This window comes from Crocodylus siamensis, chromosome 9 (genome assembly GCF_052110815.1).
Source record: "Crocodylus siamensis isolate JL-2025a chromosome 9, ASM5211081v1, whole genome shotgun sequence".
In the NCBI taxonomy this organism is placed as follows: domain Eukaryota; kingdom Metazoa; phylum Chordata; order Crocodylia; family Crocodylidae; genus Crocodylus; species Crocodylus siamensis.
Window position 1 is genome coordinate 49,244,137 of NC_143403.1, and position 19,345 is coordinate 49,263,481.

Below are 19,345 nucleotides of genomic sequence, written 5' to 3' on the forward strand. Positions count from 1 at the left end.
GATAATTGTGCCTTGAGTAGGGACCAGTATAGCTTGTATAGTATATACAAGCCCTTAGACATAGAGGACAGATGATAACTTCTGGCTGTATCCCTCTGGCATGGACTTCTAGTGTGAACTTGAGCAAGTCCTACCACTACATTTATTTTGTCTGCAGATTGGGAATACTTACATTTTCCCACTCTTACCTGTGATCGGGAAGTTAACTCATTCATGTCTGCAAAGCATTTTGAAATCCTTAAATGAAAAACACTATACATAAACAAATTGTTGTTGTTGCTGCTAACATCATGGAACAGACTCCTAAAGGATAAATTCTGGACTGCATAATCTTCTTCCAGAGAACAAGTATCTTGAAAAAAGTCCCTTCTTTTAATATGCAACATCTTCCTGATCTCCTTTGCAACTAGCACTCTGTTCCTGCATCTCTGCTGCCAAAACTTTCCACCAATGTTTTAACATAGCACTGAAATCACAAGAGTGTCATGAAGCACTTAGTATACTAGAGCAGTTCTGGTCATATGCTTTGCTCATGTGCCAGGCATAGTAAATAGCAGTGAAGCAGTTCAGCTAGGCAGACCATTTCTACTGGTAGCAACCAGTACTGGAAACTGTTATTCTATTCAAAAGGGTGTCACAGCAACATGAAAACAGATGCACACTGCTGCACAAATTGGGGGGGGGGGAGGGGAAAAACTACTTAAGATTTAATCCAAAGTTGACTGAAGGTAATGGAAAGACTCCTATTCATTTACTTAGAAGATTAATCAAAGTCCATAATGATTTCCTGGATCTTGGAATTCCCTCTAATCATACCATACTGGAGAAATATATGCTATTTGTTTAAATTTAATTGATAACCGAGGTCAAGTTAACCAAAACTAATTCCAAATCCAAGAGTCCAGAGCCGTAAGCGGTCCTAATACCGGCAAACATCGTCTACCCACACCTGCGGCTTCAGATGTTTCCAAAACCTTTGGCAGGCATCCTACTTGCAGGCCCAAGCCCAGAAGTTCAGGGTTTGGATGCCCCCAAGTTTTGCTTGCCATCAGCCACAAGGCCCTTGGAGCAAGCTAGTGGGGAGACTCCCATTTCCATAAACTGGGCTTCAAGCCACTGCACCTCGGCGGGTCCTGAACCATGCCACAGGAGCAGTTCTGCAAGGCAGTTCAGGAAAACTGGAGACAGATACATGGTATTTCCCCTGCCAGGTTAAGAAGCCATTATGAGCCTTCAAGAGGCGGAGAAGCAAAATATCTGCTATCAACATCCGTAAGCTGACATCTCGGGCCAAGTTGTGTCAAGGCTCAGGAAATAGTCGGTGATGACCCTGCTTTGAGTCGAGCCACAAAGTCGGTGACTGCGTTTCTCAGGGGCAGTGAAGTACCTGGCAAGTGCCCGAGATTTGCGGGGCCAAAGCCGCGCGGACCGTTTGCCAAGGACCCACCAAAAGGCTGTATCTAACGCGCATAAGAAGAGCAGCCACCCTAGGCCACGCGTCCAAATGCCATATCCTGCCGACCCCATGGCTGCAGACCTAACTCCTCGCCCACAGACACGGGCAACGCCCCAGCCCAAACCACCCTCGCTCTTCCGGGCAGCGCCGGAAGCGCCCTTTGACCCCGGAAGCGGCGGCCGGGGAAGGGGAGCGTTGCGCTGTCAGCGCTGAGGTTGAGGGGGTGAGTGGCGCTTGGGTCAGGGTTGGCCGGTGCTGGCAGGTTGCATCGCCGTTCACCGGCTGCCCGTGCGGGGCGGGGGCGGTTCAGTCCCGCGAGGCCCCGGCTGCACCTGAGAGCCCGGGCGGCTTCTCCCGCGGGGCGGGACGCTTGCTGGGGTCCGCTCCCCGCTTGGTAGGAGCTGCTTGGAGCGGGATTCGTGTCCTCGTGCCCTGGCAAAGCCCCTCGCAGCGGGCACGAGCGGCCCCCGGGTGCGTGACTCGGGGCTCCCTGTCTGGTGGGCCTGGGGGCGCTGCAGGGGCTGAGCACCCGCCGCTCCACTTAACTTCCGCTGAGGCACTCAGCACCTCTGCAAACAAGATCTTGAGTTTGCTTCCTGTGATAAGCGTGAAATGCTTTTTGCAAGTGTCAGGCCTAGAACTGATTATGTAGCAAAGGATAACAAGATCACTTGTTTCACAGAAAAAAATGTGCTTTTCTGGAGGCTTTTTGGCTGCGTTAAGTTGAAAAACACATAGATACATATTTTTAATTAATTCCTGTGAATCTCTTTATTTTTTAATTGCTTATAGAATTTGCACTTTTTAATGCGGTCTTTTTCCAAGTTGTGCAGTGATTATATGCTGGCCTTGCCATGGCAGAGTATTTATTTTTTTCATGATAAGTGGGTTTATCATCTAAAATGCTAGATGTCTCCCATTGCCAAACCTTGACACCATGTATTTGGATATAAGCAGATTAACTCTGGTAACCATGCAGAAGTTCCATTCACTCGACTCGGGAGCTTCCTGGGGACAAGGGTCCATCAATGCGCACATAATTGCAGGATTAAAATCTTAACTTTTAATTTGAACATCACTTTTTAATTGCATATGAAATAAATCATCATTATTTGGTTTCCAACAGTTTTATAATAAACAAAAGATATATTACATATTACTTAATATTTCTCTGTGTGTGTTTAAGGAGGTGCTTAATAATATGTCATCATCTTCATCAAATGCCATTTAACTTTAACTTAAAGGCTTTTAAATTTATTTGTACTAACTGTAATAACAGCTTCTCTGAGATGATGGGCCTATGCAGAGTAAAACATTCCTCAATGAAATTTCTTTGGGAGTACCAGTCAACCAGAGGGCTTGGCAGAGAAGATGCTGGACGAGAAGGAATCTTAAGAGGAATGTCAGCAATCATGTAAAAAGATCAGGCATCTACATCAAAGCATGTATATCAACAGTAGTCATCTTTGGTACTCTTAAGGCCTCCTAATCAGATGTTTCTTGAAAGGAAAGATGACAGTACTCTGCAAGGCAAAGGAAACTTAGCTTTTTTTGTAGCTTATGCTGCTACGCCTTGGGTGTCTCTTAAAAATACAGGATTTGGGTGGTGCCAGGGTTTCCTTTGCACAATGTGAATTCTAGCTTATAGATGTGTATCTTACATAATGCTGTCTCTTGGTTTGTTTTGGTTTTGATTCATTTACTTTTTTCAGCACAATCTTACACTACTTTTATTTCTGCATTTGCTAAAAACAGGGTTAATTCATCACAATGCCAGCATTGCCGTTGGATGAACTCCAGCTTACTGAAAAGGATTCAAAGACAGGGAAACTCAGGACTTTTCCAGCACTGGTGAGCTATGCTGCTTTTTGAAATTAAAATGAAAGTTCAACAAATTCCTCTCCCATTTCAAGAAATGGTTTGAACAAAACTGGCTCTGGAGCCAAGAAATGTAAACAATATTCCATGTAATTATAGGTTTTATTAAAATAGAAACTGTAGTCTTCATGTAGCAATGCATTGGTTCAGTTTGGAGGTTTTGTTCTATTGCTGCATAGAATGTTCTCTTCATGCCATTACACCAGGGGCAGGCAAAATATGGCCTGCAGGCCAGCTGCAACCCGCTAGGCCATTCTATCCAGCCTGTGGGGCCCCTAAAAAAATTAGAAAATTAATACTTATCCGCCCTGGCTGCCTGTTAAGATGACAGGAGTCAGGGGCAATAAGACCTAGCGTGAGCCAATGGCAGAACTAAGTCCTGGCAGCAAGTCTAGCCCGGCTTCTCCCCCTCCTCCCCAACCGCAGCCAGAAGCCTCTGCCTGTTCCTGCCTACGTGCACCGGGAGAAATACAGATAAGGAGGAGTGGGGGAGGGAGGCAGGGGAGGACCACGGGTGATCCCCTCAGTCCTCAGGGCTAGGCCAGGTCGGCTCCTGCAATCTCAACGATGCAGCCAGGAACCATGTGGTGCCCGAGCCGCTGGCTGGCAGGCAGGTGAGTGAACAGGGGAGGAACGGGGAAATGGATGCAACAGGTGTGGGGAAGGGGTAGCAAGTGGGTGTGGAGTGCAGCAACAGCTGGGCAGGAGCACGGCGCATGCGCTGGTGCATCAGGGCCAGCGCCGGCAGGGCGGAGTGGGTCAGCAGGAGTGTGGGCTGGTAGGGGTCTGTGGAGTTGGTCTGGGCTGCGGCAGCAGGGAGAGGAGGGTGCTGGCCCAGCTCAATAGAGCCCCTGGCAGCCTGGCTCCATGCTTCTCCTGCCCTGCCAGCGCTTGGCCCTGGGACACCAGTGTGGGCTCCGTGCTCCCACCCAGCTGTGACTGGCTCCTGCGCACCCACTCGCTCCCAGTTCCCCTGCTCTAGCCCCGTGGTACAGGTGGGAACCAGTGTGCACAGCCCTGACCCTGTGTGCCTCATGCTTGCCTGTCTGGGTTGAGTAACAGTGGTGCAGGACAAACTGCTGCTCAGCGTGGAGGGAATGAGGCCTCTCCCTTTCCCTGTGGCCAGCGCTTCTTGCTGCAGCTGCCCAGAGCCCACGTGGGGCTGCCTGTGTCTCTGCCACGTCACCACTGCCGCTGGGCTACCCCACAGAGTAGCGGTGGCAGTGGAGAGCAGGCATAGGCAGCCCTATGTGGGCTCTGAGTGGCTGAATCAGGGAGTGCTGGGAGGGGGAGGGAATGCTCTCTTCCCCGCCCCCCGCCTCGCCACTGAGCAGCAGTTTGTTCCACACCACCGCTGCTCAGTCTGGACCCTGTGCTGGCTCTGGGCTCGCCTGTCGTTGCTGAGCTACTGCAGCAGCAGTGGCAGCAGCAGCTGGACAGAAACTGCTGCTCGGCATGGGAAAAGTGCCGCCACCCCCCCCCCCACACACACACACACACGGCAGCGCAAGGCAGGTTTTGGCACAGCAGGCTGAAGCCCATGCCATGGTAGGTTGCGGTGCTTCTCCTTCACCGTCGCTTGTGAACTGCCCTGCAGCTGCTCCACACAGTCACTCCTGCTGTGCTGGGCAGCCCAGAGGCAGTGGTGAAGGAGCTGTGGCGTGGGCTCCCGCAGGACACAGCTAAAACTGCCTGGCAGCAGCAAGGATAAGGCACTTTCCCCTGTGCCAAGCAGCAGTTTTTTCCCAGGAGTGTGGGGTCTGGGCTGGCAGGAGCTGTATGGAGCCAGGCTGTGCTGCTTAAGCAGGGAGAGGAGGAGCCAGCCCAGCTCCATAGAGCCCCTGATGGCCCAGACCCCATGCTCCTGCCACCCTGCTCTGGGCCCTGCCAGAGCTGGCCCTGGTGCAGCAGTGCAGGCTCTATGCTCCCACCCAGCTGTTGCTGCGCTCCATGTGCCTGCTTGCTGCCCCTTCCCCCAACCTGCTGCAGCCATTTCCTCACTCTCCCCCACCCCCTGTTCGCCGGCTGGTGGCTCCTTGTTCCCAGCTGCATTTTTGGGACTGCAGGAGCAGCTGGGACATGGTGCCTGAGTGGGGGCGGGGATGGGATATGGGACGGATAGTGGCAGGAGAAGGACAGAGTGGCAGACAGCGGGGGGAGGGGGACGTGGCAGTGAGTGGGAGCACGGGGCCTGTGCTGGTGCCCCGGGGCTGGGAGCAACAGGAGTCCGGAGCTTGGGCTTGTAGGAGCGCTGGTGGGGGCTCTGCCTGCCAGGCAGGGGTGGGCTGTGGGCAAATCCTCCTCCTCCACACAAGACACAACCAGCCACCCTCCCCCCATGTGCTCACAGTCCCCTACAAAATCCACACAGACCCATATCCCATACAATCATAACCCCCACTCCTGACCACTCCCCACAAATCCCACACAGGCATCCACATCCTCCTTCACACCCCACATACCCACAAACCTATACCCACAAAACTTCCCACAATATACAAGAGTAAGACTTCATTTTAAGCTATTATACTATCACCTCTATGTATGTTACACAAACACATGGAAATCAGGACAAAAATATTTTTTGAAATGAAATTAATGAATGTTGTAGTATGGTTTTTTTGGTGGGTTTTTTTTAGAATATAATTCGGTATTTTTCTGATTCTGAGATGGCAAACTCCCTTGCTGAAAGGAGTACTTGTGGGGGGCAAGGGGAGGGACTTCTGGTGGTGGCCGGGGGTGGGTTACCTGTCAAGGGGCAGGGCTACCCATGTGGCCCTCTGACTTGCCAAAACTCAGTAAGCGGCCCTACACTCAAAATAATTGTCCACCCCTGCATTACACTTTGGAACCTCTCCATGTGGACTCAACATGGAATTGCAAGCTGAAATCATAACTCAGTGCAGTGCAAACTGATGTGTATAGGACAATAGAATGTTTGATTTTTTTGTTTTGTTTTTTGGTTTGTTTGTTTGTTTTGGGGGGGTAGAGATGGGGAGGGGGGGATTGAAGAACCCAGTTCTTTTGACTTTGTGAAAGCCTGTTCAAGGGTCAGTACTGAAAGAGAATGACATTTCAGAGGGATGACTTTGTTTTTGCAGTATGTTTTGGAGGTGTGGGAGGCTTTCTTTGCAAGGCTTGAATATTGTTTATCTTGATGGGACACAAAGAGCAACCTGTACTGAAGCATACAAGATTCTGAAAATATCATTGAGAATTAAAGATGATGAGAGTGCACTGATTTGCAGTGTTTTAAAGAGGAGAGAATGAAGAACTGCCAGAGAACAAGAGGAACAAACATAAGTTGGATTTCTAGCACACACCAGGTTCTCAATAATTGGAGGTCCTGCCAGCTCTGCAAATGCTTACATGACTTCTTGTTTCTCAATTCCTAGCTTAATGCACTGTTTTGCTTTCTACAGCATCCCAAAATGAAAGCAGACCTTTTTTTTGTGTTATACAAACCACCACCTAATATCAGAAACCATGCCCTTGTGGAGGAATTCTTAGAACGAGCAAAATTCATTGCTGATGATCTGGACTGGCTTCTGGCTTTGCCTCATGATAAATTTTGGTGCCAGGTAAATATTACCGTATAAACATTAAAGGAAAACAATCTGATTTGTAAAGATGTTTATAAATAACAATGAGATCTTGATATTTCTGATAGTCTCATTCATGCCTCTGTGTGTTAGCTTCCTGAGTAGACTGAATAGAGAGAATCAGTTGGCTTCCTAACATCTTAATTTGCACTATTGCATCTTTTATAACATGAACATTGTAATATTTTTGATAATGAAGTTTAAAACTGCTTGCTTGAAACTGGTGGTTATGTGACTTCTGAGTCCCTTTGATCATGCTGGCTCACTGCTGAATTCAGTTGGGCTACCTACATGTCATGTGATATTTTGCCTCATTTGCCATTGGTCTTTGTTCTACTGTACTAGGTAATATTTGACGAGACACTTCAGAAATGCCTGGATTCATACCTGTGCTATGTTCCTCGCAAGTTTGATGCACTACTGGATTTCCATCCGGAAGTGAATGACATGCAGAAGAGACTTCATCGGTGTGTCTTTCTCACCTTCCTCAGAATGTCCACTCACAAGGAGTCCAAAGTAAATACTTCTTCTCCTTACAGGGACTTAACACTGCAGCTAAGGAAAATAGAGAGACATTCCAGGAAACTTTTTTTTCTGTTCATCTCTCCCAAATGCCTTCCTTTATTTAGCTCCTATTTCTGTAGTCTTAACAGAGACTTGTGTTAGAACAATGACTGCATGAATCTGCTTTGTAATGGGAAATGCTAGTATATTATGAACAGGTTAGCAACGTGGCATTATAAAACAGAGAACCTAAAAACTGTTAATCTTTGCCACCACATAAAAATTTGGAGAGACTATTTGGAGCTCCTCTAGTCTCTTGTTAATTATCACACTCATGTTAGCTGGTTGCCCTGTCCCCATACATCTTGTCATGTAGTCCATGTTAATATTTGTCACACTGAACTTTCTCCAAGTTTCTGCCTTATTATAAAGCTGCAGTAAATTATAATTTTCTTTGGATCATAATTACAGGGTGTCTTCTACTTTAAATATGCAAGTGGAGTTCACTTTAACATATATGGAATTTTAACAAGGGCCTTGAGGGCAGGATAGAGTTTTTGCAATTACTGGCTTAAAAGCCTCTTTGTTTTAGTTTGCATTATGTAGCTATTGAGCTATTGCATTTATTATATCCACTATGTTGGTCACTTTCAATCTGTTTTGGGAAAGAATGTGTGTGGCAGTTGGATGGGCTGGGAGAGAACAGGTTAAATGAATTATGTAGCCTGCTGTGGGCATCACTTCTGCACTTCTATGTAGTTTTTCATCCCAGGATTGGAGTTGGAATACTCTGCATTGGTTGATAAAAGCCTCACAACTCCAGTGACATACACATATAGTTGGAGCTGGGCTAGCTGCTAGCCCATTATTACACAGTAGCTCCATGGGAATTCTAGAGATGGAACCCAGCAATTCTGCCTTCCCGTCCTCTCTGTTTCAAGTGGGAGAGGACGTGCAGCAAACTTCTACCCTTCACTGTGGCTGGATGAAGTTGTTATCATAAGCAGTTTTTTCTTCCATTAGTCATTCCCTCCAGAATTATTCTTTATTTTTCTCCATTTTAGAAGCAATTAAATAATTTTAGTTGTAATATCTTTGTCATTTAGAATTTTAAAAACCACCTCTAGACTAATGTGTTATGATTTGTGGGCACAGAATATGTGTTGTAAATCAAGACTCTTGAGTTCTCTTCCTAGCTCTGTCTCTGAAGCAAGTGATCTTTGGTAAAACAGTTACCTCCATGTACTACCAGATGTTTAAAATGCTGATAATGCTTGCCTTCTCTCACATGGGACTGATACTATTTTTGCAGCTCAGTTGACATGCTAGAGAAAAGAATAGTGCTATTTTTTTAAATACTGCAGTTCTTGAGGAGTGAAATAAATTATATTAACCTTTAAAATTATACATCTAATTTTACATCTTAAATATATTTTTAACAGGACCATTTCATCACACCATCTGTTTTTGGAGAAATTCTTTACAACAACTTCCTGTTTGACATCCCTAAAATACTGGATCTGTGCGTGCTATTTGGGAAAGGAAATGGTCCCCTACTCCAGAAGATGATTGGTTAGTCCAAGTCAGGAAACAGCTTGTTGCTTAAGGCTTCTGGTGTGTGTCTCTGTCAGGCATTGGAAGGGGGGTTGCATTTGGAGATACCAACCTCAAAATAAACTCTTCATAATAAAACAGAATCTTTATTTCTAGCTAATATATGGTTTACTTTCTTGTAAACCTCCTTTATTTCTTTGAAAGGAGGTGGGAGAGGTTGTTTTTCAAATGATTCTGTTTTTATGGAGTAAAGGAAGATCTTCCTGAAGAAATACCAAAAAGCCTTTCTTGGGGAGAAGTAAGGGGCAAATGAGAATGATTTGACATCAATATGGGTTGTCTTGTTCCTTTAGTTAGGAGCTAGACAACACAATCATGTTAAATCTGTGAATTCAGAAACTTGAAATTGGCAAAAAAGAAATTGATTTGTATATAGTGCCTCCAAAATACTTTACACACACTGTTCGTTATAGGATTTATTGTATCTGCATAAGCAAATACTGCAGCATTTGCAATACCTCAGCCGTAAACACGTGACCCTATATAACAATAAGAGGAAAGGGCACAATGGTCTGGACCTTGTAGTTTTTTTCCTGTTGTTTTCAAAACACCTGATTATCTTTAAGAGTCACCTGTGCAAGGTTGGGGGAAAGGATAGAATACATGGTCTTGAAATTAAATAAGATATAGAACTCTTCATCCAAAATTCTAACACAGCCCACCCAACATTTGAATAATACATCTTTTTTCCTTTCTTTGTGAGAACTATTCTTATCAAATTTCCAACTTAGCTAGAACAGGAAGTACCAGAAACCTTGTGACACCGCCTGTTCATGCAACAGCAGTATTTCCAGACCAAAGAAACTTAGATACATTCTTAACTTTTGGATGCTGATTTCTTTGTCATCTCTTTCAAGATCCTTCAGTATAAGTTTGCTCATCAGAGTCCCAAGTATGAGATGAAAACATTTGCCATTCAGATAAAAGATTAAACTATGTATGTGGATGTTAAAAAAGTTGCCTAAGACCTAGATAGGGATAACCTTGTCTAAATTGCACATTCACTTGCTGTGATCACATGTTCAGAAGCACTAACTGTTCATGCATGTGTCCAGTGACTTATTTACCTGGCTACTTGGGTATGCAGTAGTGTAACTACATGCACAATTTTGATAGTAAATATACAACAAACGTTGTGCATTTTTTTTATTGTGGGGAATAAAATCCTTCTCTGAAACCTGTCTCATGACTTCCACCCTTCTTCATAAACTCTTCCAAATCTTCTCATGAAAGAGCCTTGTTAATTCACAAGGCCCAAATAGTAAGTCACAGAAAAATAATATAGTCTTTCAACTGCTTGGTCAAAACGTATAGCATTCTGTTGTTCCATTGAGTGTGTGGTAAAGATAATGATTTCTGAGTAATATAAAACTAAAAATTATTAAGGGCTAATTGCATTTAAAAAATGTTTGAAAGACTGTTCATCAGTGTACACTGAAATATTTGTTGTCTGCAATTAAAAATCAACTATCGCTGTCAAAAAAAAAAAAAAGCCCTAGAAGTATTTAGTAATATGATTGATTCAGCTAGCAGGGCTTGAATCATCTAGCATTTCAGCATTGTGAAGTAATGCACATATTCTTGTTATTCATATTCTCCAGTTATGCTAATATTTTAAAAGGTGGTACTGGAACAGGTACTGTGCATGTGTTACAGATGAATGTTTCCACCCCTAAGTGGTTTGAGGTTTTATTTTATGGTGAGGTACTGTAGGGAGCAAAAGTGTTTTGCTTCATATGAAGCTGTTTGATGGGCTGGAGGTTTGAATTGATTTGAAATGGATTTTTTTTCTTTTTTTCATTTCAGAAAATATCTTCACTCAGCAACCGAGTTACTACAGTGACTTGAATGAAACAGTGCCCACAATCCTCCAGGTACTGCTTTACACTTGAGAACCCTAGGAGATGCTGTGAATCAGCCCTAGGTGCAGACAAGATGTTTGTGTTGCTAGTTACTTTCTTCCGTGAATTAAAACAGTGGGCTAGATGGCTTTTGAACCCTTATCTGCAACTTTACTTACTACCAGGAGCAGATCCAGAGGGGAAACAGTGGTATGACTACACCCCCTTTTTGGACTGGACCACACTGTGGGAGGAGTACCTGCAGATATTAAGTCCCCAAAGCAGGTAAGAATCCCATCCCCTTCACCTTCATGTCAGAGGCATGTTCCCTCCTCCCTCAACCCCCCACTATTCCCTTGTCTGCTGCTGCTTTCCTTGCTATCCCTGCTTTCCTTGCTGTCCCAGGGATGAGGGAAGCTCCAAAGTTATTCCTGCCCAGTCCAGCTGGGCTACATGGAAGGTGGGTTTAGCTGGGAACAACAGGAGGATGGGTTCCCCTCTCTGCCTGGTTCCCCTGGGGAGCAGGTGTGGGGAGAGGGAACCCCCCCTGCTTATTGCTGCTGTTGCTATCCCCAGCTAAGCATGCCCCCTCTCCCTTCCCCCATGCAGCCTTGCTGAAAGGAGGAGAAATGGCTTTGGAGCTTCCCCTGCCCTCCACCCCCTGGGACAGTGGGAAAAGAAGCAGCAGCAGGTGGGGAGAGGAGATATGCCTCTGAGTGCAGGGGGGAAGGGGAGTTGGATTTTTACTGCCTTGGGGACTTAAAGTCCCTAGAAGTTTTGGTAGTGCAGTCTGCCCATGCTGATGTGGGGGGTGGGGAGGGGTGCAGTCACTCCTGCAGTGCTGATTGCTGCTCCTGCACCCCACTTTGTGAAATCCTGTGTCTGCCCCTGTTCACAACTAACCTCCAGTTACATCCCACCTTCCTGAAATTTGTTCTTGCTTTCAAGTTTTGGGACCCTTTTTGCTAGATGGATGCTTGTGACTTCAATTATTTCATGCTCCTCTCCAAAATATTGAGACAAAGACAGATAACACAGTAATTACACAGAGTAGGTTCTCAGAAGAAAATGAAAATACCGAGACAGTATTTAAACTGCTGCTATTCAGATGCTAATAGGTAAGTCTAGCATTCTAAATTTCCATTTCCCTGAGCATGTAGCATATACCCAAGTGCACTGACTGAGCAGTTCTCACATTTGAGCTGATCATGAATCAAGATGCCTTGGCATCATTGTGACTAAACTCATGTTTTAGTCCTCAGGCAAAAAAATTCAAGTCATTTGCCCCCAAGCATCTGAGTTCATCTCTCTTCTTTTTGATAGTACTTGTTTTTTTTCCATCTCCATCATATTTTGGGGTGTGTAAAACTCAGCTGAGCAGTCTCATGAGGGATGGCATCATGTTTACAAGTGTTTTAAAAAGTAAGATTATCCCTTCAAAACAGTTACTGGGGAGGAAGTGAAGAATTCACTCACTTTAAATAGTGTACGTCCTGAAACAGTTGGTTATTCTCTACTTCAGAACTCTCTTTTATATACTGAGTCTTAGATATTAAGTGTTCCAGAGAAAGCATCGCTATTTTGCAAGTATGTATGCAAGTTCAAGGAAAAACATGATGATTATAAAGAATAGCAGTACAAATCTGAGTATTCAACTTCAAAAATGCCTTTTGCTGCTCACTCAGAGTTCAGAGTGGATGGAGGAAGGGATTTGGCAAATCTCCAAAGATGCAAATGTAATAAAGTTGTTTCTTAAGTTCTAGTGTGAAAGAAAGATTTATGTAAATTTGTCCTTTGTCTAGTGTTACACAGCTATCCCTTGGGTGTGGAGATAGTCACATCTCTTGTCAGTTGAGCTGAATAATCAAAAAAAGTGCACACTGACAAGATAAAGCAATCCACGTGAATTCCCTTGTCTGATATAATAATGTTCTGGGGGGTTTTTGAACCTAGGTGTTCAACAACATTCTGCAAAAATGTGGCTTGCAATGTGAAGGTACTTCAGCTGAACCCCAGAAACTAGAAGAAAGAGTCAAAGTGACTCCTGCTGACTTGCCTCTCCAGGTAGGAAAATTGCTATATACTTGAATCAGCTTCAAAGTATTAAGCTTGTGGAGAGTCTTATTTTTGTAGATACTTAGATCCCATACAGTGTGCTGTTCCCAGTAATTGTTTAATTGCCCTGACGTGACTTGATGTGGCTTTTCTGCTTTGTGAGCATGTATTGTTTGTTCATAGATATCCAAGCTATATCTATTTTCTGTTTCTTTTCGGAGAGGTAGGGAAAAGAAGAAAGAGGTTCCTCCATTCCACTCCCATATAAGCTGTACAAAAGCACTTTACAAAATAAAATACTGTTTGTATAACAGCAGTGCACTTAAGTACCAAGCAGGAAAGGACCATGTTCTTTTAGGTGCTGTACAATGTACACTGATTTCTACAATAAAATAGCAATGCCAAGGTACCTTGACTATATGCAAATCATATGTAGCAGAGGTGTCTGACATATGGCCCATGGGGCTTTCAGAGGGACTGGGAATTGCAAGTGACAGTAGCAATAATCCTCATAGTTCCCAGACACTGCTTAACCTGCTGCTGCCACTGCCAGATATGGATCCAGTGCCTGAGGAGCCTCATAGTCTGGATCTGACCCAGAGGGCTGGGTGTATTTGACATTCCTGATGTATAGTAGTTTTACCCACTGCTGAAGTGGACTGTTTAGCTATTGAACTTCATGCTCTAATGTTATGCAATGGTTCAGGTTAGGAAGGGAAGAATACTATATCTAGTTGTAGAGGGAAGCTTGAGGAGTTCCCAAAATGGAGCTAGGGTTGGACTGCCCTAACTTAATAGACATTCCTTGCAAGCATATATGCAAGCATAATTCATCAGAACTGTGTTGGTGTCTTTTGAAGAACCAGTCCTCTTATACTGATGCTGTCTTCAATCATGTAAGACACCTCATGAAAATGTTATAGGCCTGCTGGAACTTGAGACCTGAGCCCAGACCTTCTTCCCATCCTGTCTAGGGGTGGATATATCACAATGTTTTCAGAATACCATATATCCCTAAATGCAAGATAACCCCAAATTTAAGACAGCCTCCCAATAATTAGATTCTGTATGTAGAAAATTAAATTTGTTAAAATTTTCCATGTATAGAATCTAATTATTGGAGAATCATCTTGAATTCATCTCTGCCACCACTGCAGCAGCGAAAGCAGTGGTAGGTGGCAGGTGATAGGGGGTAGATGGTGTTGGCGGGGAGAGGGGAGGCAACTTGCCCCCTACCTCCCTGCAGCCTTGGCCTCATTCTCCACACACATACCCACACACATACTTGCTATTGCTCTTGTGCCAGTAGGCTCCATCCATGCTGCTACAGGGCTAGGCTGGGGCCATATTCTGTGCCCCAGGCTGGGCTGGGGACAGAGCTTGCTGGAGCAAGATAACCCAGAGGGAGGCATGGGGGAGGGACCAGCCAGAGGGTTGGGGGCAGAGGCAGGAGGGTTGGGGTGGAGGGTAGGCAGCAGCTCTGGTCTAGAGCCCAACCCCAGGTTGGGGCCAGAACTACCTGTCTCCCTGTCGCCTCATAATTGATTCCAAGATGAGGGGTCCACATCCCCATTTTAAATTGGTTGGGGGGGGAGGGAACAGGCCAGGGACCTCATCTTGGAATTGAGTAAATAAAGGACATAAGGCTCTCTGGACAACTACGTGTGACTTTTTTTTTCCCTATGGGTAATTGTTCTTTCTCCTCTAGGAGTTGAAGGATATTGTGCTGTTCTTGTGTGACACCTGCATCTCCCTCTGGGCATTTCTTGATGTTTTTCCACTTGCTTGCCAAACCTTTCAAAAACATGACTTCTGTTACAGGTATATCTGTAGTTTCTGATAGAGCTTGATTTAGTGATCCATAAATGCTTGGGTGCTGCTTGGGTCTTTCCCTCTACTTTTATCATTAAAAGACTAGACAGTTACTATTTGAATAAAAGCTGCTTGGTTTAGTCTGGTGGATGTAGTGCTGGATAAGAGGGAACTCTGGAGGAGGGTGGGGGATGACAGTTTGCCTGTAAAGGGATGACAGTTTGCCTGTAAAAGGATAGCCCTTAAATGTCAAGGACAGAAACCAGCCAGCTGTATAATGCATACCCAGCTGGGATGTGGTCAGATGTAACTAAAAAGGGCTGAGAGAGTAGCAATAGGGAGCTGCATGATATAGACAGGTTCTGGCAATAGTCCCTGAAGCAGGGGCGGGCAATTATTTCGGGTGGAGGGCCGCTTACTGAGTTTTGGCAAGCCATTGAAGGCCACATGCCAGGCAGCCAGGGACAGATAAATATTAATTTTCTAAATTTTTTAGGGGCCCTGTGGGCCAGATAGAATGGCCTGGCAGGCCGCATTTTGCCCTTCCCTGCCCTGAGGCAAGGGTGTTGGAGAGCCTCTTGGAAAATAATCTGTCGGGGTTGGGAGGAACTGTTTTGTTTGCTTGCTTGTTTATATCTTGTCCTATTGAAAAGACTCAGAGCACTACCCAAGTTTTCTTTTGGGGCACAACTGTATTTTTTATCATAAACTTTTGGGAATGGCAGAGAGCTGTTCAGGTGCTGGGAGCCTTGTACACGGACAGGCATCTATTGAAGAGTGCTTTGGCATTATGCCGGGTGCAGCTCAGTTTCCAAAACATAGCCCAGATTGCAGGTGCTTCAACATTGCAACAATGATCTGTAGAGACCTGAGGTCTTAGCATGGATGGATGTATCTTGATCTGGGTGTTCTGGACAGTGTAGATAGTTGTAGCCAACACCCTTAGGGAGGCATCTTTCCACATCCCCTTTCCCCCAAAGCCATTAGCCTTCAGGGAGAGAAACCCAGCAAAATTCCTGAGGCTTGCCGATGCTTTCCACACTACACAAGCTACCTTTTATACTCCAACTTGGGGAAAATGGACATCTGACTCCATATCACTGGATTGGTTGTTGAGCCAGAACTCCCTGCCCAATGATACTGTTTGTGAAAGAAATTCAGGTTCTTTGTCCCATTTCCTCCCACACCTTCAGTTTGTTTGGCAGAGCATTCAAAAGCTCACTTCTCTGATAGAAATCTCTTAATATCCTATCTAAATATATCTGTAGCCATTTTCAACTGTGTGCCAGTATTCTTTTTCAAGCTGAGAAGCTCTTCCCCACTAACTAATGTTTACCACATGCAGGTACTTGTAAAGAATGATCACGTTCCCTCTCAATCTTCCTTTTCTTAACTAAAGCCAAGCTCCTTTAATCTTCTTTCATAAGAAAAGGTCTCCACTCGATAGTGTTAGTAGCCCTTCTTTGAACTTGTTCCAGTTTAAGTTAATATTTTTTGAATATTGGTGACCAAAACAGCACACAGCTTTCTAAATGGAATCTTCCCATTGCCTTTATAGTGGGGATGGTCAGCCTGCAGTACAAATGGCATGGACAGGCTCTTTGTGTGGCTTGCAGCAAATGTGGGACAGGGAGGGGGAGAAGACAGGTGGTACAGTGTCAGAACGGGCAGGGAGTAGGAACCAGAGTGGCAGATCTAGCAGGGAGTACAGGGCATGAATCAGAAAGCAGAGCTGCAGATCAGGGAGGGGAAGGGGATAGGAATGGCATCTTGCAAAAAGGTTGGCCCCTGCCACCTTGTATAATGTTATTAATACCTGCTTGTCTCTTTAGCACAGGCTCCACCAACCCACTGTAGGATTACATTGGCCTTTTAAAAAACAGTCAAACTGGCAGCTCGTGATCATTGTATGATCAGCTCATAGTCCCAGGTGCCTTTGTTCTTCAGATGTTTCTAGTCTACGTGCCTCTGCATATTGGTCCCTAAGTGCATGACTTTGCACTTAACATTGTTAAACTGAATTCCAGTTCTACCGGAATTGTCTGTGAAGACAAGTGTAGCTACATCTGCAGGTGTTTTGGCTTTAAGGTATGACAGTTATATACAGGCTATTTGGAACTTGTGATGTAGTACTAGAACAAACCAACTTGCATTATTCCCTCTCCCAGATGAAACTGAGCCTCTCTTGCTGGAAATCTGACACCACCAGCTATATATTTACCTTTAGCACATCTGAATAGCAGAAATAGTAATTGTCTTATGTAAATAAATTCTCTTTCTCTACCTCCTCTGATTACTTGGAGTATAGGGAAGAGGAGATTTTTACAGAAACAAGCCTGCATTCAACTCAATAACTCAGTGTGATCATGGTCTGCAGATTTGTGTTTGGGATGCTCTGTAGTGGTGCAGATTGATTGCTGCCTCAGTACCAGGTTGCTCTGAAGGCATCTCATTTGGCTGCAGCATAAGTGCTAACTCTGATCCTTAGGGAGGTGCTCTCTCCCTTCCGCTCATCTATTTATTACATTTCTGGAAATGAGCTATAATGAAACAGGGGCATTCGGAACTGATAGGGATGAGAGATTACAGAATCAGACCGGAGGAATTAAAATTGAGATTTCTGTTTGCCCCGTGATTTATCTTCAACAAAGTGTTTTATGACCTGTTTTTTGCAGATTGGCGTCATTTTATGAACTGATAATTCCTGAGCTGGAATCTGCAATTAGGAAGAGGAGATGTGAAGATAACAGGTAAATGGTGACGGAGAAGACTTCCCTGTCATTTTCAATGAAAACTCCCCTAGGTGGATTAGAAACACACTCCACCCTTCCCTACCTACTTCAGTCTCTCTCTACCTTTCTTGTCATCTTCAAAGAGCCTTTTTTCTAGTTTCTGTAGAAACCGTTATCACTGTGAGGGATTTTTAATGAAATCTTTCACTACTTTCTAAGGAGAAAGTCTGTGTAGTATAGTGTCCAAAGAGAGATGCAGTGATACAGCACAGGTATTTTAAAAAAAAACCAAACCAAACCCAAAAAACCATTAACTTCCATTTCTAGGTTCGCCACATTACATTTGAAAGCAAGGTTCATGTCTGCACTATTTGTCCAGCTTGTGTGGGGGGCAGGGCACAGCATTTCAGAAGTGTTCTAGAATAATCTTCCTTAGAATATGTATTAATAAATAAATGGGAAATGGTTTTATCTGTTCCTTACAGCAGAGATGAACCATAAAAATGGGTCACCTAACAGCTTCTCATCTAGAATAGGCAAGGTCAGCATCTTGAAAATAGGATGGTTTGTATTGATAATATTTTCTCGCTTGCTCTAGTTTACTGACTGACTTGTGGAGACGACTGTCTCATTCCAGGAAGAAGGTGGTGGAGGTTTTCCATATCCTCACTAACCAAATATGTCTCCAGCCCATCTTAGAAAGCAGGTACTGACTCTTTATTTATATAGTAAGACTGAGACCTACTGGTGTGGTCGTATGTACAGAACAGTATCTTACCTGCTCACTTTAGGGAAAATACTGATAAAATATTATGTCTTGTCACTTGCATTTGTCCAAAGACCTGAATTGGGACCAAAACCCAATTGTGCTGGGTTCTGGAGAAGCATGAAATCTTCTCTGATCCAAAATGCTTACGAAGTCCTGCTTATAAGAGCAGGACAAAGTCATGGCACAGTTGATGTGATAATGTTGGTTATGGAATACATTGCAACTTCAGACCCAACATTTGGACACCATGGCAAGGAGCAGCTTAGCACCATCTAAATACATGAAAAGCCATGTAGTGTTTTGACTCATTGAAAAGGAGGTTTCTAAATATAGATATGGAAGCTTTAAGCTCAGTTTCAGTTTCTAGTTTCACCAGATTGAAAATGTTAACTGGAATTTTAGGAGTGGTAAGTACAATTACCCCTATTTTATAAGTGGGGAAACTAAAGGACAAAGAAATGATGCAACTGACTTCAAACCCATGCATTTGGGTAATAGTATAGCCAGAACTAGACTCAAAGGCATTTGCCCTATTTACTGAACCATGCTGCTTTTACATTCATTCATTGCATTCATGCAGTAAATGTAGACCATTTGCATCCAGACCAAGTGTGTTACTATGGGCCTACTGGTACCCAAATATTGTCCCCAAGTTGTCATCAGTAAAAGTTGTCGAAGCACAGGAAGAATGGTCTAGGATGGTAGCTTTTACCTGGGTTCAGGTTCCCTGATCCACCACAGACTTTGTTTGTGATTTTGGGCACATCACTTGGTACTAGATCCCTGTTCTACCTCTGAGATGTCTAGGAGGCTTTTAGACATTTAAGTAATTTAGAAGTGATCCTATTCCATCCTGTGCAGCAGCCAAAAATCTCTCATGACATATAGATTCTATACACATCTCTGTCTTGCCATGGAAAGATCCTGTCAAGAGAAAGATTAGGAGGCAGTTTTACGCCATGTCTGCTGAATCACCTGGTGATTAGGTTAGGGCATTTGCATAGCAAGTAGGAAACCCTGGTTTTAAGCCTTCTTCTGCCAGAGAGGGTTTGTACTAGCATCTCCCACTTCCCAGCAAAGTG

General features: G+C 44.3%; 1 protein-coding gene across 3 annotated transcripts in view; it reads left to right on the forward strand.

Annotated features, from left to right (window-relative positions):
• The first annotated feature begins 1,609 nt into the window (after nt 1-1,609).
• ASCC2 (activating signal cointegrator 1 complex subunit 2) overlaps nt 1,610-19,345 on the forward strand; it is a 36,281-nt gene continuing 18,545 nt past the window's right edge. For all 3 annotated transcript variants that reach the window (XM_090062828.1, XM_090062829.1, XM_090062830.1), the window contains exons 1-10: nt 1,610-1,679; nt 3,212-3,307; nt 6,757-6,915; nt 7,282-7,452; nt 8,883-9,012; nt 10,861-10,928; nt 12,849-12,959; nt 14,659-14,771; nt 17,438-17,512; nt 18,093-18,200. In XM_090062828.1, the coding sequence (XP_089918954.1) occupies nt 3,227-3,307; nt 6,757-6,915; nt 7,282-7,452; nt 8,883-9,012; nt 10,861-10,928; nt 12,849-12,959; nt 14,659-14,771; nt 17,438-17,512; nt 18,093-18,200 (1,016 nt within the window). In that variant the 5' untranslated portion in view covers nt 1,610-1,679; nt 3,212-3,226. The remainder of the gene's footprint in view (nt 1,680-3,211; nt 3,308-6,756; nt 6,916-7,281; nt 7,453-8,882; nt 9,013-10,860; nt 10,929-12,848; nt 12,960-14,658; nt 14,772-17,437; nt 17,513-18,092; nt 18,201-19,345) is intronic.